Source organism: Brassica rapa, chromosome A06, assembly GCF_000309985.2.
Source record: "Brassica rapa cultivar Chiifu-401-42 chromosome A06, CAAS_Brap_v3.01, whole genome shotgun sequence".
In the NCBI taxonomy this organism is placed as follows: Eukaryota; Viridiplantae; Streptophyta; class Magnoliopsida; order Brassicales; family Brassicaceae; genus Brassica; species Brassica rapa.
The window spans coordinates 17,786,254-17,811,152 of NC_024800.2; the positions used below are offsets into that span (position 1 = coordinate 17,786,254).

Genomic DNA, 24,899 nt, shown 5'->3' on the forward strand with positions numbered 1-24,899 from the left:
CCGACTATCTTGCATGAGAAGATCCGGCATCTTTAAAGATAAAGATAAGCTTGAAGATGTAAAAACCAAATCAATTGGGGAGAAGAGTCGTCGGAAGAATAGAGCGAGAGGCAGTCGGACAACGAAGAACTGAATCGCAGATCGATCGGTGCCGGCGAGAACGATTCTAAGTAAGACATCGTCTCCCGGAGACAGAAGCCGGCGAAGTCGGCGCTTTGAAAGCCGTCGCTTCCCGGAAACAAAAGCCGGACGGTCATCGGAGGAACTGATCAACCGCCGGAGACGAAAACCGGTCGAAAGTACCGAAACCGGTAAACAAAAACGACAACCTCTCACTCTCAAATCAACTCTGAACTTTCTGAAAGATAAAGGATTGATAAGAAGGCCAGAGGAATAGAGAGAAATTCTCTCACTAGGAGAGGAGAGAGAGTCCAATCAGGTTGACCTGATAGAGGGAAGTTATCTTCTATGGTGGAGACATGCAATTACTTGAACATGAGAAGATAATGTTGAATCTATATTTTAATTGATCCCATGATGATAAGTCCTTTTGACGTACATGGGTGGCTATAATTATGCGTATGTATTAATGGGTTTTGTTTGTCTTTACATGGAAATTTCTGTGTTTCTATTGTAGTTAGGTAAAATTCATGTGAACGGTATTCGTACGATATATAAATTACCTAAACAAAAGTTTTATGATCAAAATAGCACACAGGAGAAAAAACAACTAAAATATGTTATATTAAAAAATAAAGCTAAACACATTTAATGAATAATACATTAATAAAAAATTGGATAAATCTCTTAAAAGAACATAATTTTTTTCAACAAAAAGCACAAATGACTAAAAGAGATTTCACTAAAAATGTAAAAGACATCTATACATTTACTCTATAAATAAAATAAATAATAAAATAAATATTTCTAGAAAAAAACTTTTCAACTCAAAATATTTTTTGAGTTTTCATTTAAAAAAAATTGATTTAAAAAAAACTATTTTAAGTTTTTTTTAATTATAAATCTTGATTATCATTATTTTAAATAACTTCTTAAACCCACCTCACCAAACTCTCTCCTTTAAATCTAAGATTTGAATTTATTTCTTTATTTTTTTTACAGCAAGATTTGAATTTATATTAGTTAATCTTATGGATATAAATATAATTTACATTTAGTGAAACATATTTTGGTCATTTTTAACTTAGTGTGCTATTTTTGTGATAAAACTTGTTTGAGTCTATCCTAAAGTATTTTTCTAAATATTCTAATAATTTTTATTTTAAATTTATATCATAAATTTTAAATTCTAGATCCTAAACCCCATCCCTAAAATCTAAACTTATAGGATATATATATATATTTTTTTTCTGGTCTTAACTGAATTTGTCATTTTTCTATTTTGTCTGTGTTATTTTCAAGATAGTATTTTGTGCTATTAGAAGATATTTCTCTTATGTATCTAGCATAACTCTATTTTTATATGTTACATAAGTGTGCGGTAATTTACATCTATTAGATAAATATACAGAAACATAACACAATGCTTTGTTTACTTGACATTAAAGAAAACAATATTTTTTAAATAGCAATGTAACTAATTGCAAATGGTTGCAGACGATAATACATGTTACTATAGATGCAGGTAGGTACGGTGCTTTATATAGCTGGACCGTTTAAAAGTTTCTGTTCTGTGTTTCTTCCAGCTTTATGATTCTCACTTTTTCTGGGAGAAAAATTTAAAAGTCATTAACAAAAAACAATTATGTCAATAAAACATAATTAGGTGTATTAAACATTTAAACATATTATAAAACAAACAAATACTACTACTAAATAAGACGTCATAATTTGTAGTTAAGCCTATCCCGTTTCTTCACCAAAACGACAGTCACGCAACGTGCGTGACTAGACGTAACCAAACTCGATAGGAACAAACTTTAAAATAAAATAAAAAGAAAAAGAAAAACACGAGTAATTCATTCTGGCTTTTACCTGCGAGACCCACGTGCGTTGGAAAGGAGACTGCTAACCAACGTGGCCTATGTTCATTAGTTTCCTGAATAACCGACAAGTCACTCCAGCGTTACCCTCTCCCAAGGTAAAAACGACTCCAATTAAAAATCCTTTTTAATAGAATGTCTCGAGTCCACCAATCAGATCTCAGAAGCCAATCAGACCTCATTCGCAATCAATTGGATTGAATAACTTCGCTTCGAGTCCGCCCGTCAGCGCGTGTGTTTCACTGATTCGATATGAGAAAGTGCAATATGACATGGCATGTTGCGATAAAGATGAAAGACCAGATTTATTTTTTATGTCTTGAATTAAAAACCAAAGAACCTGAGTTTGTAAATTCTACTCTAATTTGAGTGTTTCCTTATTGAAGTTTAGTTATAAAAATTATGGGAAAATACTCATAACGGGCAGTGTTTTATTTATGTTTCGTTCAAAATTTTAATACGTTCTCGTTTTAATGAATGTTTTTTAAAAAGTAACAATAATTTCAATAAACTAATTGGAGTATTAATTATTAAGCAGGGAAGTAGGGGTTGGTCTGTAGGTTAGGGTTCAAAAATGGGAAAAGATTAGAAGAATGGAAGCATGAAGATATATGACCCATTTCTTGAATTAATGCTCCTTAATCTGACGACACGTGTAGGCCCCACGTGTGATCACTTCACATTATTTTTTAAAATATAAAACAAAACACAGTCCAGCATTAGAATATTATATGCTCTCTCCCTTTTACTATGTAATTAACGCCCACTCTAATTTTTTAATTAACTGTACAAAGGTAACCCCAAAACATCTTGTCATGGGTTGGTAATGACACATTAGCAGTGCTAAAGAATGATTCCTTTTCTTTTTGCTAATGGGGTTCTACAGTAACACAGCATAGGAAAATACTCAAGCCATGTCTTAATATTTCGAATACCGTATAAAATATTTATTGATACCAAACAAGATTTCTTAACTAGAAAGCCAGCACGAAAAATATAGCACATTTTCCTCGTTTTCCAATTCGCAGCATCCGTCATCAAGAATATAGAAACAAAAATAAAAAAAGTTGTTTGGCCATACAGATTTACTATAGCTATTAGTATCAGTAATTGACAAGAAAGGGAACATTCACGTGTGTGAGTATGTACTAATTAACTACACACATCTCGATAGTTGTTATATCCGTTCAGATCAACTATAACAAAATTCAATAGTCTTTGTATCCCACAAGCTTCTGGTCAAACTTCTCGATTGAACTAAAGGTCATCTAAATTCTCCAAATGTATTTTTTGGACTTCAAAATCAACTACTTCCCAAGAACGCAAAATAAAATTACTGATTCGTTGGTTAAGAATATCCGTTCTTTTCATAGATCTTTTTTGTTTTATTGGTTATACTATTCCGGTCTGGTTACTCAGATCACCTCAGATTTAGTAATAGAATAGCCGTTTAATGTAGAAAAACATCGACTTTTTATACATTTTAAAAAATATATATTTATATTAATCGTCCCGAAACGGAAAAGAGTTTGGATTACAGACAGACACGACTCGAACAAAACAACTTAAATCACAAATTTTCTAACTAGCTTCGTTCGACCAACTAATCCGATACATTCCGTTAATTCTGATCTTAATTTTCCAAAACTAATCTTATACATTCCGTTAATTCAGATCTTAATTTTCCAAAACTTGAATATCGTTCTCAACCGTTGACGTGAACCACGAGAAAGTGAGATTCACCGCGTTTTTTCGGATGTCGAGACTTTCCTTCTAATACCTGATGAACTCATCAATGCCTATATTCCTCACTGATAACAGAGACTTCCCTTGACGTTTTTTTTTTTGAATAACAAATGCTTATATTAAAACTAAACGCCCGTTAGGCTAAACTGGTTACAACCGGAGAGATACTCGACGGTAAGCTAATAAGCTAGCATAACTAGAACAAGAGAAAGATAGATATGGCTAAGGAGAGAAGAAACCCGCAGAAAATCTTCACTTGTAGTCCTAGAGCCTGCGTTCGAAAGAACACCAAATGGTCGAGATTGACGTTGAAGAACCCACCTAATGGATTTTGAGCGCAGTTGAAAACCGTCTCTGAAGATGCTTATATCTCCCGACGTTGCAATGGAGTGCAGAGAGGCTGCCGGAGTAGGACTACACATAGAGTCGTCGACGGTACAATCTCTAAAGGATAGCAGTTGATAGAGTTGGGAAATGCTGAATTTTGGTAACGTTGCAATAAGATGCGGAGAGGGGGTGAGAGGGCTACATAGCCGACTTTGTGAAGAACCGTCGATGCTTGAGACGGCGTAGTGTGATGGAAACGCAACGATAACGTAATATTGAGTAAATCTGGCGAATGCACACTCTTGCACAGTAGATCCGGCGAACGAAAGAGAAAGTTGAGGCCTTAACTGCCTGAATTTGAAATTAGAACATTTTACTACATTATTTCTTACATTTTTATACATTGTTTCTTACATTTTACACCCTTGACGTTTCCAATGTAGTTTTTTTATACATTGTTTCTTACATTTAACTCCTTCTGTTCTTAAAAGATTTATGTTATAGGTTTTTCACACTTATTAAGAAAACATTTAAAATTGTATTTTCTAATATATTGTTTTTCTTAATTAAATATTCCCAATAACTTTTAAGCAATGAGATTTTATGAAGTACAATTGTATTTTTGAAAGTACAATTTTTCATTAATTAAGGTATTGAAAATGTAAAAAATGTATCTTTTTGAAATAATTTTTTTTTCTAAAAAATGGATCATTAAAAAACAAAGGGAGTATCTTTTAAACATATATGATATTGTACCATTTAGTCTATGTTAGTTTGCCAAACTAGACCTGGGCATTCAGATAACCGGTTCGGATCCGGGTCGGATTTTTCGGATTTCAGATATTTCGGAACTAGAGAAATTGGTACCGTTCGGATAATTTAAAATTACGGTTCGGATACGGTTCGGTACCTGTCGGATCCGGTTCGGATCCGGTTATATTCGTAGTAACCAAAATATTAACGGATTCGGTCCGGTTCTTTGAATATACCAAACCATTTAACCCGATAGAACCGAATTTAATCCAAAAGAACCGAAGATATTCTAAATATCCGAAAAACATAAACAAGATAACTAAAATTACAATACAATAAAATAACATAACATTTTAATATAACCAAAGCAAAGTTTAATCTCTAAAATGAAAATAAGCATAATAGATTACTAGGGTTATCTTAATTAAGGTTTAATTCGGATCTTTCGGATACCCGTACGGATCCCGGATATTCCTGTATCCGATCCGGTACCCGACCAGATTTTAAACCTTATCCGACCGGATATTTTCCTATATCTGAATCCGATCCGAAACTCGATTTTTCGGGTAATTACCGGTTCGGATCTTCGGATCCGGGAAATATACCTAGGCCTATGCCAAACTCTGTATTTATTAGTGTACTATTAGTTTCAATTATAGGTGCATCACTATGTATATGTCCGAACAATGGTCCAAAATGTTCTGTAAAATACAGAAACTATGTATATATATATTTTTAAAAAAATTGAACAAGGTTGATTGTTCATCTGGATAATTAGCAAGATAATAAATAATGTAGGATTAATTATGATACAAATTAACTGTTTTACAAATTATCAACAAGCTGAACACATGCTTTGCAAAAGCTGTGTCTACTTTTTGTGTTTGATTATAAAATTGACAAGGTATAAAATTCGAAGGCTTTCAGGACACCAAATAAATATTTATTTATATGTTGATAGACATACGCTTAAAGACTCCACATAGTTTAAGATACGGATTAACAAAGTACTACATAAACTAAAGAAAAGAAAAGAAAAGAGTTTTTCTTTTTAACGGACAAAGATTCCTACTATGGTTGCTTTAAGACCACACACAAATGCTGCACAGTACTTGTGGGTCCCACTTCTCTACCAAGTGCGTTGCCAACACGTGAATTTTCTCCTCCCAATTTCTGGTTTATCATATGGTCTCCTATCCCATAAGACCAAGACTCTATAAAATATCTGTAAATATTAATTTAATTCATTATCTATTTTAAGTTGGACTGAAAATTTTGAATATTCTAATTTTACGAAACAAACCAATATATATATATATATATATATAATATTTATAAAAAATAAAGTTAATTATAAATACTAATATTTTTAGAATATGATTTTAATGAATTATATGATTATATAATTATTATATTTTATATATGTTTACATATTTTATTTATTCACTAATTATCTAGGTATTAAATTTTTTATTTTTTATTTTCATAACAAATATATTATTATTTTATAATATTTTTGATTTTTTTTATCTTTTAATTTGTACGGTTCTAATGTTTGGTTAAAAAATATAATTTTTTTGGAATATTTCATAGCTATAGATTGAATTAAATTGGATAATTAATTATTTGAACGAAATAAATCATAACACAAGTAGCTTTAAAACTCCCGATCTAGATATTCGATTTATACCCATCTTTCTCGACATGATCTTGCATTCTTGTGTGGAACCCTTCTTTTTTTTTCTTTTTTTTTTGTGTGTAACCCTTCCTTAAAACATTGTTTTAATAACTTCTTTATCCTCTATATTTTTATTTATTTTCAGTCGTCAATTATATATTTATATAGGAGTATGTGTTTCTTTTGTCAGTTCCAATGTCTTGACTATTCATGGTTTACGTGGTGTTAGAGGCGAAAGATTATGGTTTATAGTTGCGTGACTTGTCTCGTTAATCATAAGTCCATAACATATTACTAGAATGTAGACAATTATTTGTGTATCTATTGGTGCATTTTACGGCGGTGACATATTTCGATCAAGGAGCATAAAAACGTATCCCATGAAAAGAGAAACAGTATAGTATATCGGAACATCACATACGATTAGAACTAACTTTATAAACAAATATGTATATACGCCTGAGCGTTCGTTTTTTACTTTTTAGTTACAAAAAAAAACCTTCATAAACAAGTTAAACAATATAACTATTAGTAAAATATCTCCCATGTTCAAAAATCAAATTATGATGGACTTTTCTGATGGATTACGGACAAAATTAAACATGCATACGCATAATATGGATGAATCGTGAATGAATTATACTAGACGTAATTTGTGACATAGCAATCGTCTTTTTTTAATACAATTATGAAACGTCTTTGTTTTTCCATAAAAAGAAAAACATGGTAATTTAAGTACAAGAGATTCACGAGACGAAAATTCGTGAAAGCGCAGGATAGCCGAAAGAGGTTGGAAAATGACACACAGAAAATCAAAAGAGTGCTAAAATGCGCAAAATTTTATGGCGCCACGTAGCTATTCAATACTCTCTACGTCCACACAGACCTGCCTGTTCACAGCACGACAAAGCCACTTCCCGATAAAAACACAACACCTTTCCCATTGACGCTCTCTTTCCACAAACACCGTTATCTTTTCAAAACCAATAAAAAAGCAGACGTGTGCTCACGACGTGTTGACGCCGTTAGTGACATCTAAAAAAAAGTAAAAAGCATCCTTTATTGCTTCCTAATCGAAATTACTACGACCATCTAGACATTAATTCTTTTGTTTCTCAGAAAACCATAATAAACACATTAATAATGACTTAATTTCCTCTCCCCAAATTTCAGCCGGTGGTTTAATACCTTCTCTTTTTTTTTTTTTTGTCAAAAAGATGAACTAAAAGTAAGTCAATTTATTTTACAAATGAAATTTAAAGTTAAGTTAGAAAAAGAGTGTGTGTATTAAAAAATTTTAAAAAGGAGGAAAGAAAATAAATGGGTCACTTGTGTATCTATCTATCAACTAGAGCTTGACCCGCGCATCCGCGCAGATGTTAGTTTTTTGATAAATGAATATTTATTTGTATAAGTGATAATATATATTTTAAAATTTACCCGTTTAATTTTTTTTAATATGACATTTATAAACACAATAATTTTATAGTTTATATTGAGTAGTTTTATTTTATCATGTAAACCCTTAATTATATCATCCATTTATTTAGAATACAACCTGTAAAATCACACAAATGTATTTTTATTTTTTATGGATCAAAATTTTATGATTATATATAATGAAATTATTGTATAAACTGTTTTTATGGATCAAAATTTTATGATTATGTATAATGAAATTGTTGTATACTATTTATTATGTATATGTGGAATTAGTAAAATAATTACCGTATAATGTATGTAATTACGAAATGTATATATGGAATTAATTATTTTCAAATACACATATGTATAATAAAAAGGAAAAGATAAAAAATATTAAAAGTTAGGTTTATTAATTATTGTTGCCATGATTTTTTAGTTAAAATTTGATTTTGGAAATACATTAATTGAAGAGAAAAGATAAAAATCTTAAAAGATAGGTTAATTAATAACTTCAGTGGCATGCCATTATAAATATAGTGGAAAACTAAGGGATAATCTAATTTTGTACTCCTATTTTAATAGATTAGATGGGTTTGTGAGGTCGCAGAGGCTGGTCCCCCGGAAATAGCCGGTGCGAAAGAGGGAAAGGTAACCGGTAAATACCGGTTATGCGTATGGTTAGAAGTTCACCGTGGTTGAAACTTTGTCTGGTTAAGCCTTTGGTCGCCTCAGACCCAGAAAAGAAAGAAAGATAGGAAAAGAGGAAGAAAGAGCAGAGCAGAGAGAGAGAAGAAAAGAGAAAAAAAAGGAAGGCTTGTTACAATCGTCTGTGACTCCGATAAGTGTGTAAGAGGAAGAGGAAGAGGAAGACGAAGACGAGGAAGAGAGTAGACGGAGTTGCCGTATCTCCGAATCAAGCGAAATTAGAGGTGAAATTGGTGGTTTAAACTCGTTTGAGTCTAGGGTTTATCGCTGTATCTGGAAATGTAAAAGAGCGTGGTGATTGTGTTTTCGACAGATTTAGAAACGAAGAAACAGAGCGAGAAGTGGTGGTATATTTGGAGATTTTCGTCTGCTGAGAGGCTTCTTCGTCACCTGATGAAACAGATCTGAGCTTTGAGGTGGTTTCAGAAGCATGGCGAGTTCGGATGTTTCTATGAAAGGAAATCGTGGAGGAGGAGAAAACTTCTCCTCCCTTGGTTACAGTGGCCCCACGGGCGCCGCCGGCGAGTCCCTGAAAACTCAGTCTAACCGATCTGTGGCTGCTGAGCGCGTTGGTAAGCCTGACTTTTCTTTAGCTTTGCTTTGGTTACAAACTGAGCTGATCTACCTTTTCTTCTTCTTTAGTCGACCCGGACGCTGCTCTCTACCGTGAGCTGTGGCACGCTTGTGCTGGTCCTCTCGTTACAGTCCCTCGACAAGATGACCGAGTCTTCTACTTCCCTCAGGGGCATATCGAGCAGGTGAGATTTCTTCCCTCCGATTTGCTTGTGATTTTTTTTTTGTTTAATTTTTTTGTCGTTTTCTTGATGAGTAGGTGGAAGCATCGACAAATCAAGCTGCAGAACAGCAGATGCCTCTCTATGATCTTCCTTCGAAGATCCTTTGTCGTGTCATTAATGTTGATTTAAAGGTAGCCTTCTCTCACTTTCATTTGGAAAAAAAAGTTTGGGTTTGGAGAGTCTTGAATTGTCGGCTAACTGTAGCTTTTTTGTCTGATTTTGCAGGCAGAGGCAGACACCGACGAAGTTTATGCGCAGATTACTCTTCTTCCGGAGCCTGTTGTAAGTTGTAATTTCTATATTCTATTTTTGTTAGAGCAGAGTATAACAGGTTGATCATATTATTCAAGAAGCTTATCTTTTTTTTTTTGTAACAGCAAGACGAGAATGCAATAGAGAAAGAGTCGCCTCCTCCTCCGCCCCCAAGGTTCCAAGTGCACTCCTTCTGCAAAACCTTGACTGCATCGGACACAAGTACACATGGTGGCTTTTCTGTACTCAGGCGGCATGCCGATGAATGTCTCCCACCTCTGGTTGGTGCTTCCTTTACATATTGAACCATTATTATTATTATTATTATTGCATTATGTTCTAAGACGATCTTTAATTCCCCCTTTTCTTTTGTGGCTTCTCCCAGGATATGTCACGTCAACCTCCTACTCAGGAGTTAGTTGCAAAAGATCTGCATGCAAGCGAGTGGCGTTTTCGACATATTTTCCGAGGTATTGAATTTTGTTTGAGTCGTATTATTACTACCTTAATTTATTTTGTGTCCCATGGATGCTTATGTTTGTGATGATGTTATGCCAGGTCAACCACGAAGGCATTTGCTTCAGAGTGGATGGAGCGTGTTTGTTAGCTCCAAGAGGCTGGTCGCAGGCGATGCTTTTATATTTCTTAGGTTTGTTGTTTTTTTTTTTGGTTCATGATATTCTTGAGTTGTATCTATTTGTTTATTTTTGTCTTATTCTTCTGTAGGGGTGAGAATGGAGAATTACGTGTGGGTGTAAGGCGTGCAATGCGGCAGCAAGGAAATGTGCCATCCTCTGTTATATCAAGCCACAGCATGCATCTCGGAGTATTGGCCACTGCCTGGCACGCTATTTCAACTGGAACCATGTTTACAGTCTACTATAAACCGAGGTTCGTTTTTTAGCTAACCTGACGTGGCAGCCTTTTGCTGTTTGTCTGATGTCGCGAGTGGTTATTTTACTAAATTTCCATGTGTTTTTCTTTGTGACAGGACTAGTCCTTCTGAGTTTATTGTTCCGTTTGATCAGTATATGGAGTCCGTGAAGAATAACTACTCCATAGGCATGAGATTTAAAATGAGATTTGAAGGCGAAGAGGCTCCCGAGCAGAGGTAAAATGTTTTCTGCTTGTTCAGTCATTTAAATTTGTTTCAATGTATCCCTGTTTTCAAAGACGAAGCTCACATATTTTATTGATTTATATTAGGTTTACTGGCACAATCGTTGGGATTGAAGACTCTGACCCCACGAGGTGGGCAAAATCAAAATGGAGATCCCTCAAGGTATGTGTCCTTTTTCCTCGAGAAGATGAAAACTATTGTTATTCCGATGAATGCTAAATATTCAATTTGTTTCAGGTACGGTGGGATGAGACCACTAGTATTCCTCGCCCTGATAGAGTATCCCCGTGGAAGATAGAGCCAGCTCTTTCTCCTCCTGCTTTGAGCCCTGTACCAATGCCTAGGCCTAAGAGGCCTAGATCTAATCTAGCTCCTTCAACTCCGGACTCTTCCATGCGCATAAGAGAAGGTAAAGTCTACATTGCGTTGCGTCTGATTAATTATTGTGTGAAAACTAAATTACATTCATTAAAAGAAGGTTTAATTCATTTTCCACGAAACAGGCTCATCTAAGGCAAACATGGACCCTTTACCGGCAAGTGGACTATCAAGGGTCTTGCAAGGTCAAGAATACCCGACCTTGAGAACGAAACATGTTGAGAGTGGAGAGTGCGATGCTCCTGAGAATTCTGTTGTGTGGCAATCCTCAGCTGATGATGACAAGGTTGATGTGGTTTCAGCTTCTAGGAGATATGAGAACTGGATATCCTCAGGCAGGCATGGACCTACTTGCACGGATTTGCTTTCTGGCTTTGGGACAAACATAGAACCACCTCACGGTCATCAGATACCTTTTTATGACCGTTTATCATCATCGTCACCTTCTGTGGCTGCAAGGAAAATCCTCAGCGACCAGGATGGCAAGTTTGAATATCTTGCTAACCAGTGGCAGATGATGCACTCTGGCCTTTCCCTGAAGTTACATGAATCTCCTAAGGTCCCTGCCGCATCTGATGCCTCTTTCCAAGGGATAGGCAATCCCAATTACGGCGAATATGCTTTGCCTCGTGCAGTGACGACTGAGAATGCTGCTGGCAACTGGCCAATACGTCCACGTGCTCTAAATTATTTTGAAGAAGCGGTTCATGCTCAGACTAGAGAGCATGTAACAAAACGTCCTGCGGTCGTAGAAGAGGAGGCAGCAAAGCCAAGAGACGGGAACTGCAGGCTTTTTGGCATTCCTCTGGTGAACAACGTGAATGGGACAGATACAACTTTGTCTCAGAGAAACAATTTGAATGACTGTACGGGGCCTACGCAGATAGCATCACCAAAGGTTCAGGATCTTTCTGACCAGTCAAAAGGGTCAAAATCGACAAATGATCATCGTGAGCAAGGACGACCATTCCCGGTTAATAAACCCCATCCGAAGGACGTTCAAACCAAAACAAACTCATGTAGGAGCTGCACGAAGGTGAGTTTTTTTCCCGCTATTTTTCAACACAAATTGTATGAGCTTGTAGGGATCATTGAAGCAATTTTCTTACTAACACACACAACACATTGGTTTTTATTTTGAAAAGGTTCAGAAGCAGGGCATTGCACTTGGCCGGTCAGTGGATCTCTCAAAGTTCCAGAACTATGAGGAGTTGGTTACTGAATTGGATAGGCTGTTTGAGTTCAACGGAGAGTTGATGGCTCCTAAGAAAGATTGGCTGATAGTTTACACAGATGATGAGAATGATATGATGCTTGTTGGAGACGATCCTTGGCAGTAAGATTTTACATTTTTTTCCATCTTCTATTCATACGTCTGTGTTGGTATTTCTTTTTGACACTAACACGGTGATCAAATTATACAGGGAGTTTTGTTGCATGGTTCGTAAAATCTTCATATACACGAAAGAGGAAGTCAGGAAGATGAACCCGGGAACTCTAAGCTGTAGGAACGAGGAAGAACCAGTTGTTGGGGAAGGATCAGATGCAAAGGACGCCAAGTCTGCATCGAATCCTTCATTGTCCAGCGCCGGAAACTCTTAAAACAAAAAAAAAATCCAACACACCCTTTTGCTACTAGCCGAGGTATGTATATATAACTAATATCAAGACAGACTAGGTTACATACACTCGATAAGACCCCGAACCGAGTTTATAGCATTACAGACAAATGAGACTTGGGTGTTCTTGTAACGCAGGGGGAGAGAGGTAGGAATATAAATCAAGAGGAGAGTACGATGGTGGAGCCTAGAGAGCAAAAAAGGGATTATGGTTTTTTTTCTACGTTATGATGATATAAAAGAAAATGCAATTTTTGAAGTATTTGGTTGGCCACTTAGATTATTAGCATCTCCCACCATCTTATTATCTAATGATAATAATATTTAATAAGCAATATATATTATAAAGTAAACAAAAAAGGTTGCAGGTACTATATGGTAGAAAATGCGAAGGGAACTTTTATAAGTAGAAATGATGGTGTGGAGTTGTAGATGGGAGGCTGGTTTCGGTTATTTGCTATGTGTATTTCTTTTCTTTCTTTCTTCCAAAAATCTCTCTTCAAAGTTTATTGTTGTTTATATATTAATGCCTATGTACATAAGTTTTTAAGGTTTTGCTTTTCATAGTGTTCTGATCTACGCTTAGCTGCGTATAACGTGTTTTTGAATTTTAAGTGTGTGGTTTTTATGGTTCATACGTACAAATGCTGCTTTTTTCTCTGTTTTCATCGGGTGAAAGAAATCTTTTGGGCTTGGTTCACAATCGAATGTGATGCGGTTTTCTCAAAGTGTGCTAGATCACTTCATCGTGCTTCCTGTGTCCTACCGGTCTAGAACAATAATCACAACCCGATTTGAGCTCTCTCGCCTAGTCCGAGGATAGTAGTCATGTGCCTGTTTCTAATTTGTGTCACGGTTCTTTAGTTTCCTTAGTAAAGGTTGAGAAAGATACTAGCACCCTAAAATGAACCAAGAGCAAGACATTAACGCAGTACGAGAAGCATGAATGCTGATTGTTCAATGCAGACTTCTTCTCCATTAAACAAGTATCATGCGTGTTTTGACCAAAAAAAAAAAACGAGTATCATGCGTGCTTCTTTTAGAGCCCTGATGTGTCTACTCGCTTAAACTACGGTTTTCTTGTTAGGTTTTTTCTTCAATGGTTTCTTAAATCAGATTTAACTTTCTCCAATATTTCATGAACTGCCTTCAGCGATGTAGGTTATGTATGAGTTTGCGTCTACTCGTTTTCATATAAGCTGTTAGATTTAGGTGAACAGTGTACATGACCGGTTCTAAGCAAATATCACGTCCGAATTTTAATATTTACTTTTATTAGTGTTAGAATTTTGTAACACATTTTAACGTCTAGTTTTGAATAAAATTGTTCGCTCTTCCCTTGTTATTAGTCTATATACACCACGGACACATAATCCTGATGAGTCCCGATAACGATTGACACATCAGGCAGACATCTCCATATAATTCAATTATTTTCCCCAAAATAAAAATAAAAGAATAAGATAAAGTAACCGGTGGGGTCCCACCACTTGGTGGACACATCATATAGGGCGGGGGGGAATAAACATGCAGAGGAAGTTTCCTGAAGCAGCTTCTCGATCTTCTTATGACTTCTTTTTCTTTTAAACACTCACATCATTCCTCCCTCATTATCACTATTCTCTTTCGTGACTCTCAGGGGACGCTCTTCTTGTCTTTCGTTTTTACTACCAATCTTAACTCATGGTGAGCGATAACGGTGAGCCGATGATGGTAATAACAAATGAGTCTCAGAGATCTGTTCCGACGCCGTTTCTCATCAAGACCTTTAACCTCGTTGAAGATCCTTCTATCGACGACGTCATCTCATGGAACGAAGACGGTTCCTCCTTCGTCGTCTGGAACCCGACTGACTTCGCTAGAGACTTGCTTCCTAAACACTTTAAACACAACAACTTCTCCAGCTTTGTCCGTCAGCTCAACACTTACGTACGTTATTACTTAAACTCTTCTGTCTCGTTTCAGACCACTTTTGCTACGTTCTTACAGTTCTGGTCTTTGTTTGTTTTTTTATTCTTGCAGGGTTTCAAGAAAGTAGTCCCTGATCGGTGGGAGTTTTCGAATGATTTCTTCAGGAGAGGAGAGAAACGTCTTCTCAAAGAGATCCAACGTCGAAAGTTAACGCCTCAAGCAGCTGCTGTTACTCCGCCGCCTGAAGTGGTTGCTGCGGCGGCGGCGGCTCAGAGAGTTCAGACGACGAAAACGGTCGTGTCTCCGTCGAGTTCTGCGGAAGATCAGGCGGTATCTCCGTCGTGGTATTGTCAAACCGGAAACAGTGGTGGTTTGTCTGTTGAGCTGTTAGAAGAGAACGAGAAGCTTCGGAGTCAGAACATCCAGCTTAACCGTGAGCTTACTCAGATGAAATCCCTCTGCGATAACATCTTCAGCCTCATGTCCAACTTCTCCGGATCTCCTCCTGATCAGAACTGTTCTCCGGGAGCTAGTAGCAGTCACGAAAGGATGAAGCCGGTGGAGTTTTTTCCGGCGAAGCGGTTTTCAGGTGAGACGGAGGTTGAGGAAGAAGCGAGTCATAGGCTTTTCGGTGTTTCGATAGGGCTGAAACGGACGAGAAGCGAAGGTGTTCAGGTGAAGGCGGTGGGAGAGAGATCCGGCGGAGGAGGGGAGAAGGAGGAGACGCCGTGGCTGAGACACTATAATAGGACCAATCAGAGAGTCTGTAATTGAACGGCTCAGATTGTGTGTGCGCGAAGTACAGGATCAGAGCTTTCAGACAATAGGCACGTGTCTCGTCTGTTTCAAGAAGTTTCATCAATCTTGACTTCTTCTCTAACATGTTGTCATAATAAAAAACGCTCTTTTTTTCAGTTTTTTCTTCCTTAGATTTTTCTAGACTTTGCCTTTTTGACTTTTTTCATTTCTTTTTCTCTTTTGGGGATATAAAATTATAATAATTGTCTAGCTGAAGGAGACGTAGAGAACAGATCAATTAGCATTAATAGCGAAACTGGAAGTTGTGGTGAAGCTTCCGGAATCTCCTGTTTGGTGGGCGCGGATCATACAACGTGGACAACGTTTCTTCAAATATCACTAGTAGATTCTCTATAATCAATAATTAGTATTTACTATTTAGTAGTACAACTTAAATTGTAGTTTACTGTGGATGACGATTATTATGTAACGAATAGATCATCACAAATTACATGTGGTTTTGACTATTTTAATACAATAGATCCCAATTGGTTGCATGAATATTAGCTAAATCTAATCGTTTTCGGCTGTTTCTCTTGATTGAATGTGTGCTGACTTAGACAGAAAACGTTACGCACAAGTTCATTTACTCATACTATTCTTTCTTTGGATTTACAATTACCCACCCGCATGTTGAAAGTAAGCTTAAAGTAACTTGAGAATGAAGCTATTTAATCGGAAATCTAGGAAATATTGTTTTATGTTGAATTTATTGTGTTTAGGAATGAAAATAGCACTTAACACTACAAAAAAAGTTCACATTGATAGCATATTGTTTTAGCACGTTTTACTGAACTGTTATTGTAGATGAGTTTAAAATTTCCGTATTCTATAATAGCATTAAATAAACGCTATTATAGAATGAAACCTAAGATAGCATTTAATTAATGTTATTTTAAAAATTAAGTGAGCGGGAAAATAAAATTATTGATCCCACCAATACTTAAAAAGAAATTATACGTAAGCGCCAAAAACATTATTTAAGCGGTTTCAATAATGATATCAAAAACATATGATAGCATTATTTTAAGGCTAAGAAAAGCTATTTTCAAACATTATATTTCAAACACTAAAACTCTAAACTTAAACTATATACCAAATCATAAACTCTTTTTAAACACATTTTGTAATTTATAAAATTTTATAGTTTTATAACTTTAACTTTATAACTAAGTTTTAACATTCATATCTAATACTTCACTTTAACATTTATAACCCCTAAATTAATAATTTAAATTCCAAACCCTATATCTAAACTCCAAACCCTATTCCTCAAACCCCAAATATATATGTAGTTCACCATAAATTATATATAAATATACACAGTAAAACTAATATTTTCCAACTTAAACACCAAACTTAACACATAAATTACAAATCTGGCTAATTTTTAAAATTTATCCTCAAATTTCACTCTAAATCTCAAACCCCATAATCCAAACCTTATATCATAACACTAAATTTAATTAATTATAAACTCCAAAACATAAATTGTATATTCGAAACTAACTCCTAATACTATATTTCAAACTCTAAACCCTAAGCTTATACACATAAAACTTTAAGTAACCATTAAACTTTAAACTAACCATATTCTTAAACTCCAAACTCTAAACATAAGTTTGAACTTTAATCTTTCTTTAATTTTTAAACTAAATCACCGAAATCTAAATCATAATCAAAATCTTTAAATTATAAATTTTATTTTATATATTTTTAACTACATATTCTTATTTAAAACATCAAATATAATATTTTTAAATTTAAAACCTCATACTTTAATATAGACTTTACTTTTTTTTAAAAAGTTTAATCTCATATATATAATTATTAATAGCAAAATCTTAAACATAAAATATGAAGTTATTTATACAATTGATAATATTAATTTCAATAAATGAAGAAAGTAAATTATTTTATTGGTTAATCATAAAAACATGGAATTATTTTGGCCATTGATTGATTGGTTTAATCCAAAGGCCCAAAATCATACTTGTGTTATCTATGTACTCTTTTCTCATTGGTAGATCTTGCACAAGAAGGATTGTTATTTTTGACCATTGATTTTTAATCCAATGGTTCACAAACATTCATTTATGATTTCTTTTTCTTTTCTCACTGGCCAACTCTTATCTTCTTCTTTCTTTTCCATCGAGAACTCACCACCACAGTCTTTCTTTTCCACATCAATCTGCAAATACACAGGAGATCCAAATACACATCACTCCTATACGCTCCTCCTCTCCTCCTATCCGAATGGCTCCTTCTCCTCCCTGACCCTTTCTCCGTGAAGCTTCCTCCGTTCTCCTCCTCCGACCGCCTTCTCCGCGAAGCCTTGTCCTCCGGTTTGGTGACGAAGATGAAAGCGTGAAAGGAGACGACGTCATGAAGAAGGAAGATACAGCGGAGGTGGTACGGAGATGACAGAGGAAGAAGACGATGCAGTGGAGATGGTGGTAGTGACAAACCAGACACGGAGGCAGAGGTAGATGCGGTTCAGAAAAAGGTGATTTGAGGCTGAGGCATGAAGCACAAGGAGGCGCCGAGACGCGGAAGCAAGTCGTAGCAGATGAGACGAGGTGGTGGGCGGCTGCTTAGGTTTAGGTTAATTAGGTTTTGGTTTAATGTGTTTTAGTTAGTGTATGGTTTAATTTGTTCTGGTTTAGTTTACTTTTTAATTTTGGTTTAGTTTTGTAAAACTGATTTTATTGTAAACTGATTTTAATTAATAAATAAAATTTTATTTTAATTATATTTAATTTTTATTTAATTTGTAATTAATTAATTTTAATTAAATGATCAAATTAATTTTTAATTATTTTATTTCTAATTATAGCATTATATCAATGTCATCGTAAATACATCATAGCACAAATCATATGATATAGTTTAAGTTAATAATATCATTCATGTATTGCTATCGAATCGTCATATTTCGTAGCGTTAAAAAAATATTATCGTAGAGGGGATACCTATGATGGCTGCCGATGACATAGCAGATCATAAAACGCTATGAAAGGCCTATTATAGCATTTATCGTGAGCTAAGAATGATAATATTTCTTGTAGTGTAAGGTTTGTGAGGTATGGGAGACAATTGACCCTGGATCAAAAAATGAAAAGAAAAATAATATGGCTATAGCATTCTTATTTCAATCCATACCCGAAGCCCTAATTCTACAAGTTGGCGACATAGATACTTCAAAAGGGGTGTGGGATGCGATAAAAGCACGCCATGTTGGAGCTGAAAGAGTCAAAGAAGCTAGGTTGCAAACCCTAATGGCGGAGTTTGATAGACTCAAGATGAAAGATGATGATACAATCGATCTCTTTGCTGGAAAACTTTCGGAAATTTCATCAAAATCGTCATCATTGGGCGAGACAATTGAAGAACCTAAACTCGTGAAGAAATTTCTTAAGAGCTTACCTAGAAAGAAATATATTCATATGGTTGCCTCTCTCGAGCAAGTTCTTGATCTTAACGAGACAAGCTTTGAGGATATAGTTGGAAGGTTGAAGGCTTATGAAGAACGGATCGCCGAAGAGGAAGAAGATCACAACGATGATCAAGAAAAACTAATGTATGGTGATGCAAGCCAAGAAAATTATGCAGGGAGTTACAACACTGGACGAGGCCGTGGCCGAGGGGGTCGCTCTAACTGGAGAGGAAGAGGCCGTGGCCGTAATGGATCATCGTTTCACAGCCAAAGAGAAGCGTATAAACAACGACAAAGTGGAGATGCATCTCACATCACATGTTTTAGCTGTGATAAACAAGGTCATTATGCGAACGACTGTCCAGATAAGAAACTTAAACTCCAAGAGACGGTTGAGAAAAAGGACGACGACACTCAAGACGCTGATGAGTTGATGGTACATGTGATAGTCTATCTCAATGAAAAGAAAGTGAACCCTGCTATCTTTGAGGCTAACCATGATACAGAAAAGGTTTGGTATCTTGATAATGGAGCCTCAAATCACATGTGTGGAGACCGACGATTCTTCTATAAGCCCGACGAAAGTGTGACGGGTAAAGTGAGGTTTGGTGACGACTCGCGAATTGACATAAAAGGAAAAGGTTCTATCCGGTTTGTATTTGAAGGTGGTGAGAAGAAAGTCCTAAATAGTGTTTATTACATACCGGGACTGAGAAGCAATATCATTAGCTTGGGACAAGCTACTGAAGTAGGATGCGAAGTACGTATGAAAGACAACACGCTAACCTTGTTTGACAGGTATGGAGACGTCATGGTTAGAACCGCACGGACGGCAAGTCGACTATATAAAGTGATATTGAATGTTGATCAACTCCAATGCTTGCAATCGAGCACAATGTCGGAGTCATCTATGTGGCACACTCGTCTCGTTCATGTCAACATCGAGACACTGAAACTGATGGTAAAGAAACAATTCGTCACTGGCATACCAGATATTGCGATCTTGAAAGAAACCTGTGTCTCCTGTTTACTTGGAAAGCAAGCCAGAAAGCCCTTTCCGCAAGCAACAACGTTCAGAGCTACGAGTCCACTTGAGCTAATCCATGGAGACTTATGTGGTCCAATTACTCCACCTACACCAGCTCAGAAGAGATACGTATTGGTGCTTATAGATGATCACACGCGGTATATGTGGACCGTACTGTTAAAGGAGAAAAGTGAAGCTTTCGAAAAATTTAAAAACTTCAAGAAACTTGTCGAACAAGAAACACAGAACAAGATCAAGATGTTTCGAACAGATAGGGGAGGATAATTTGTATCACAAGAATTCAGTGCTTACTGTGACGAGAATGGCATAAAGCGACACTTGACGGCACCCTACTCGCCTCAACAGAATGGAGTGGTTGAACGACGAAACCGCACTCTTATGGAGATGACAAGAAGTGTTTTAAAACACATGAGTGTACCTAATAAGCTATGGGGCGAGGCTGTAAGACACTCTACGTACTTGATCAACCGTCTAGCAACAAGATCACTGGATGGGAAAACGCCATATGAGATGTTACGTTCGAAGAAACCAAATATCAGCCACTTAAAGGTGTTTGGGTGCGTTTGCTACGCGAGATCAGAGACGCCAGGAAGGAGGAAGCTTGATGATAGAACGAGGATGCTAGTCAACTTGGGAACTGAACCGGGCTCAAAAGCTTACCGGCTACTTGATCCGGACACCAAGCGGATAATCGTGAGCCGTGATGTGTACTTCACCGAAGAAAAAGAATGGAGTTGGAGCAAAACAGAGGAAACAGAGTACTCAGACCCAGGAGATTTTTCTGTTAAACTAAAAGGGTTAGGCAACACAGATGAAGTGAGAGAGAACTCTCAAGATGATGGAGCCAAGATCGAACCTGAGAACGATGAGGAGTACTCCGAAGAACATATAGCAGAAGAAGAAAGTGATCCTCTGCCAAGAAGATCACAACGTGTTAGTACTCGTCCTTCTCACTTTGATGACTATATTTTATTGGCTGAGATCGAGAGCGAACGTTTATTGATGGTCATAAACGAGGAACCGTGGGATTACGACGATGCTAAGAAGTTGAAGGTTTGGATAGATGCCTGCAAGGATGAGATTTATTCAATAGAAAAGAATAGAACTTGGGATCTCGTTGAACTGCCTGCAGGTGTAAAGCCGATAGGCCTCAAGTGGGTCTTTAAGATCAAGCGTAACGCCGATGGCAGCATCAATATGTTTAAAGCTCGACTGGTGGCGAAAGGATACGTTCAAAAACATGGAGTTGATTATGATGAGGTCTTTGCACCAGTGGCTCGCATTGAGACAATACGCTTGATCATTGGGTTAGCTGCTTCGAAAGGATGGAAGATTCACCATCTAGACGTTAAAACTGCGTTTCTCCATGGAGACTTGAAGGAAGAAGTGTATGTGAATCAGCCACAAGGGTTCGTTGTCAAAGGGCAAGAGAACAAGGTTTATAAACTCAAAAAGGCTCTCTATGACCTGCGTCAAGCACCGAGGGCTTGGAATGTAAAGCTGAACCAAATCTTGAGAGGTCTAAACTTCTACCGTTGCTCAAAAGAGCGATCGCTATACAGAAAGGAAGTAAGTAATGAGCTCCTTGTAGTAGTCGTATATGTAGACGATTTGCTTGTTACTGGATCATCACTGAAGATGATAGAAGTTTTTAAGCTTGAGATGACTACTAAATTTGAGATGAGTGATCTTGGGATGTTGACTTATTATTTGGGCATTGAAGTTCTACAAGGAGAAGATGGGATCGTTTTAAAACAGGACCGATATGCACGAAGGATACTTGAGGAAACAGGAATGGCTTCTTGCAACTCTACACACGTGCCCATGGAGATGAACTCTAAGTTATCCAAAGCACCAGAAGAGAGGAGCGTGGACGAGAAGGAATATCGTCGCAGTGTCGGCTGCTTACGTTACCTACTACACACTCGGCCAGACCTCTCTTTCTCTGTTGGGGTTCTTAGGAGATATATGCAGGAGCCAAAAGAGTCCCACGGTGCAGCATTGAAGCAGGTTATACGTTACTTACGTGGGACTTGTACACTTGGACTTCGGTTTCAGCGTGGAGAAGATATGAAACTCGAGGTTTACAGCGATAGCTCACACAATGTGGACATAGATGATGGGAAAAGCACGACTGATCATGTATTCTACTATGGGAATAGTCCTATAACTTGGTGTTCAACAAAGCAGGAGATAGTGGCGTTGTCAAGTTGTGAAGCAGAGTTTATGGCTGCTACTGAAGCTGCCAAGCAAGCTATTTGGCTTCAGGAGTTGATGAGTGAAGTCGTGAATGAAGAGTGCAGGCGTGTGATCATAAGGGTTGACAATAAATCAGCAATACAACTTGCTAGGAATCCTGTGTTTCATGGCCGCAGCAAACACATTCATAGGAGATTCCACTTCATACGTGAGTGTATTGAGAATGAGCAGGTTGAAGTTGAGCACGTACCCGTAAACGAACAGAGAGCTGACATCTTAACCAAGCCACTTGGGAGGATCAAGTTCACTGAAATGAGAAGTCTAATTGGAGTTGAAGATGTGAATGAGTTCAAACTTAAGGGGGAGAATGTTGAAAGTAAGCTTAAAGTAACTTGAGAATGAAGCTACCTAATCCTAATGTGTTATGGAAATCTATAAGGATTAGGAAATATTGTTTTATGTTAAACCTATTGTGTTTAGGAAACTTTGATTCCTATATAAGAAGATGTCAAGCTGTGACATAGCTTATGAGCTTTGAGTGATTTTGATATTGTGATTGATTGAATAAGAAAATGACTTCTTATTGATATCGATTATGTGATTCTATACCGCAAAGGATCTTAAATCAAAGTGAGACGTTATAATCATCTAAACATTTGGATTTCCCCGTCGATGTGAAGCACACTTGTTCACTATAAACCATTTTCTTAAAACAGTAATCGATCTCGTGTTTCTATAACTGCTAAACAACCTCTCAAATCTCAATGCATGTTTATTCTCTTCATGTAATGATTTATTTCATTTAATTCAACCATGCTATGATGGTATGAGATTCTTATGAATTTTAAGATACTTCTTTATAAATGCATTTTATTGCTAAGAAAGAAAGCTATAGATTTGGCTCTTTTGCCTAACAACTATACAACAAGACTCGAACTTGTGAGCAGCTATTCAAATTTTTTCCATAAGAACCATTTATAGCTACAAACTTACATACCCACTTTGAGTATACCTTTAATTTCCGAGCAAAACATGAAAAACCTCTCATGAATGGCAACTAAAAGATGGGTGAACGTACGTTCATTTTGTTTAATATACACACATTATGGGTGCACATATTGATAAATGTCTCTTATTTGTACTATATTTTGTTAGTACATATCACTATTTTTAGTTTGCTACCGTACACAATGAATACAAAAAGATTCAACCAGGCAACCAAGTGTATACTGTAATACATCTTGTTTTTTTTTTCTGATTAACATGAGGTATCTGGTTATAAGAAAGTGAATCACTATTCTTTTAATACACATATAGACATTGTGAATACACTTTTACAGTACTACACAATGTATAATTTTTTATGACCCGGTTATCTAGACACCATACGGGACTTGACTAGCCGCAAATAACACCTCGGCCGATGCGATTCCAGAGAGCTGACGATTTTCTCATGTAAATCCGCCATTAACCACATGCATGATTAATAATCTCTCACTAGAGGGGAGTTAATCCCTGGTCTGGACCAATATAGCAACTCTTCTTTTAGACTACCATTAATGGCGGAGTCAGAAATTTTTTATACTGGAATTAAATTTTTATTTTTCAAAAGCATAATTTATAAACCATTAAAAACTATAAATTATAACTTTAATTTGTAATGTTTTGTAGTTATTTTAATAGGATTATATTTTTTGCGGGGTCAAATTTTATATTTTAATGAGGTCAATAATTTTTTTCTTAAATAAAAATAAATATATTTTAAAAATAGTGGAGTCAGCTGACCTTACTTCTCTTTTGCTACCTCTGCCCTGACTACCACGATGTAGTTAATGTAATACACAATGTTGATGAGAAAGATATTAAATCCATGGAAAACTTGTTGGATAAGAAAGTGTATATTTGTTTATGTGGCAGAAGATATACAACAAAAAATGAAAAAAAAAACATTTGTTTTGTGTCCTGAGGAATTGGAATGTTTTGTGTAGTAAAGCAATAAAAACAAAGAAGAGGATAATAAAAATTGTGTCCAAGAAGCAGAGACGTCAAACGGGTCGATCCACATTCAAGTTGGCCAATCTATAGCGGGTTCAATTTTTTTATGGACTGCGTGGATTGATCCGCTGAGGATTGCGGTTTGTATATATATGTCTAAGCCCGTCCCGCGTAGTTAAGTTGTTTTGCCGGCCAACACGCAAGTCTCCATTCATAATATATCAAATATGCTATATAATTTTTATGCTATAAATGTCATTTTAGAATGAGTATACCTTATAAAGTTAAATTATAGAGTTTTTTTTTCAGTAAATGATATGCATTAGATTGAAAAGCGTTAATTTTTAAAAAGAAACGATAAAAGAATCGTAGAAAATCGAGAGAGCATAAACAAATATATTTCACATTACTCTTATCATTTAAATTATTTACTTATAATATGTTCATTTTTACTAATTAACCTACACTTATGTCCAAGAATTAACATAGTCGAGAATAACAAATATATAATAAATTGAGATACAAAATGCATAGATCATTCAAAAGTCTACTATATCAACTAATACAAAGCAAATGGCGGTTTTACAAAACAAAAATAACAAATGAAAGTTAAAGTGTTGAGATAGTTGATTGTAAAATTCAATTCATCGTATTTGATGTAATAATTAGCTTCTTTGTTTTTTAAAAGAAACATAAAACCTAATTTATG

At 36.0% G+C, this 24,899-nt stretch overlaps 3 protein-coding genes across 3 annotated transcripts; 2 read left to right on the forward strand and 1 right to left on the reverse strand.

The window, feature by feature from the left end:
- Positions 1-5,696: 5,696 nt before the first annotated feature.
- LOC108872244 lies at positions 5,697-7,849 on the reverse strand. Its single transcript, XM_033273110.1, is given in 2 exon segments — positions 5,697-5,960; positions 5,963-7,849. Coding segments are annotated over 2 exon segments (132 nt in total). The 5' UTR covers positions 6,015-7,849; the 3' UTR covers positions 5,697-5,880.
- Positions 7,850-8,535: 686 nt separating this feature from the next.
- On the forward strand, positions 8,536-13,367 carry ARF2-2 (auxin response factor 2). Its single transcript, XM_009153073.3, has 16 exons — positions 8,536-8,861; positions 8,951-9,209; positions 9,280-9,395; positions 9,470-9,565; positions 9,660-9,716; positions 9,812-9,967; positions 10,072-10,156; positions 10,245-10,335; positions 10,413-10,577; positions 10,678-10,797; positions 10,893-10,968; positions 11,044-11,215; positions 11,310-12,220; positions 12,330-12,520; positions 12,609-12,828; positions 12,942-13,367. Exons 2-15 carry the CDS (start codon positions 9,068-9,070, stop codon positions 12,784-12,786), a joined length of 2,556 nt encoding a protein of 851 aa, XP_009151321.1. The 5' UTR covers positions 8,536-8,861; positions 8,951-9,067; the 3' UTR covers positions 12,787-12,828; positions 12,942-13,367.
- A 750-nt stretch (positions 13,368-14,117) lies between these two features.
- Positions 14,118-15,722, forward strand: LOC103874639 (heat stress transcription factor B-2a). Its single transcript, XM_009153074.3, has 2 exons — positions 14,118-14,732; positions 14,826-15,722. The coding sequence occupies exons 1-2, from the start codon at positions 14,487-14,489 to the stop codon at positions 15,486-15,488; spliced, it is 909 nt and encodes a 302-aa protein (XP_009151322.1). The 5' UTR covers positions 14,118-14,486; the 3' UTR covers positions 15,489-15,722.
- The last annotated feature ends 9,177 nt before the right edge of the window (positions 15,723-24,899 follow it).

What these genes read in the sequence shown, in the direction of transcription:
- ARF2-2 (XM_009153073.3), top strand. Translation starts at nt 9,068, where the DNA reads ATGGCGAGTTCGGATGTTTCTATGAAAGGAAATCGTGGAGGAGGAGAA. An exon ending in TTCCATGCGCATAAGAGAAG is followed by an intron (nt 11,216 to 11,309) that starts GTAAAGTCTACA and finishes TCCACGAAACAG; the next exon opens with GCTCATCTAAGGCAAACATG. An exon ending in CATGTAGGAGCTGCACGAAG is followed by an intron (nt 12,221 to 12,329) that starts GTGAGTTTTTTT and finishes TATTTTGAAAAG; the next exon opens with GTTCAGAAGCAGGGCATTGC.
- LOC103874639 (XM_009153074.3), top strand. Translation starts at nt 14,487, where the DNA reads ATGGTGAGCGATAACGGTGAGCCGATGATGGTAATAACAAATGAGTCT. An exon ending in TCCGTCAGCTCAACACTTAC is followed by an intron (nt 14,733 to 14,825) that starts GTACGTTATTAC and finishes TTATTCTTGCAG; the next exon opens with GGTTTCAAGAAAGTAGTCCC.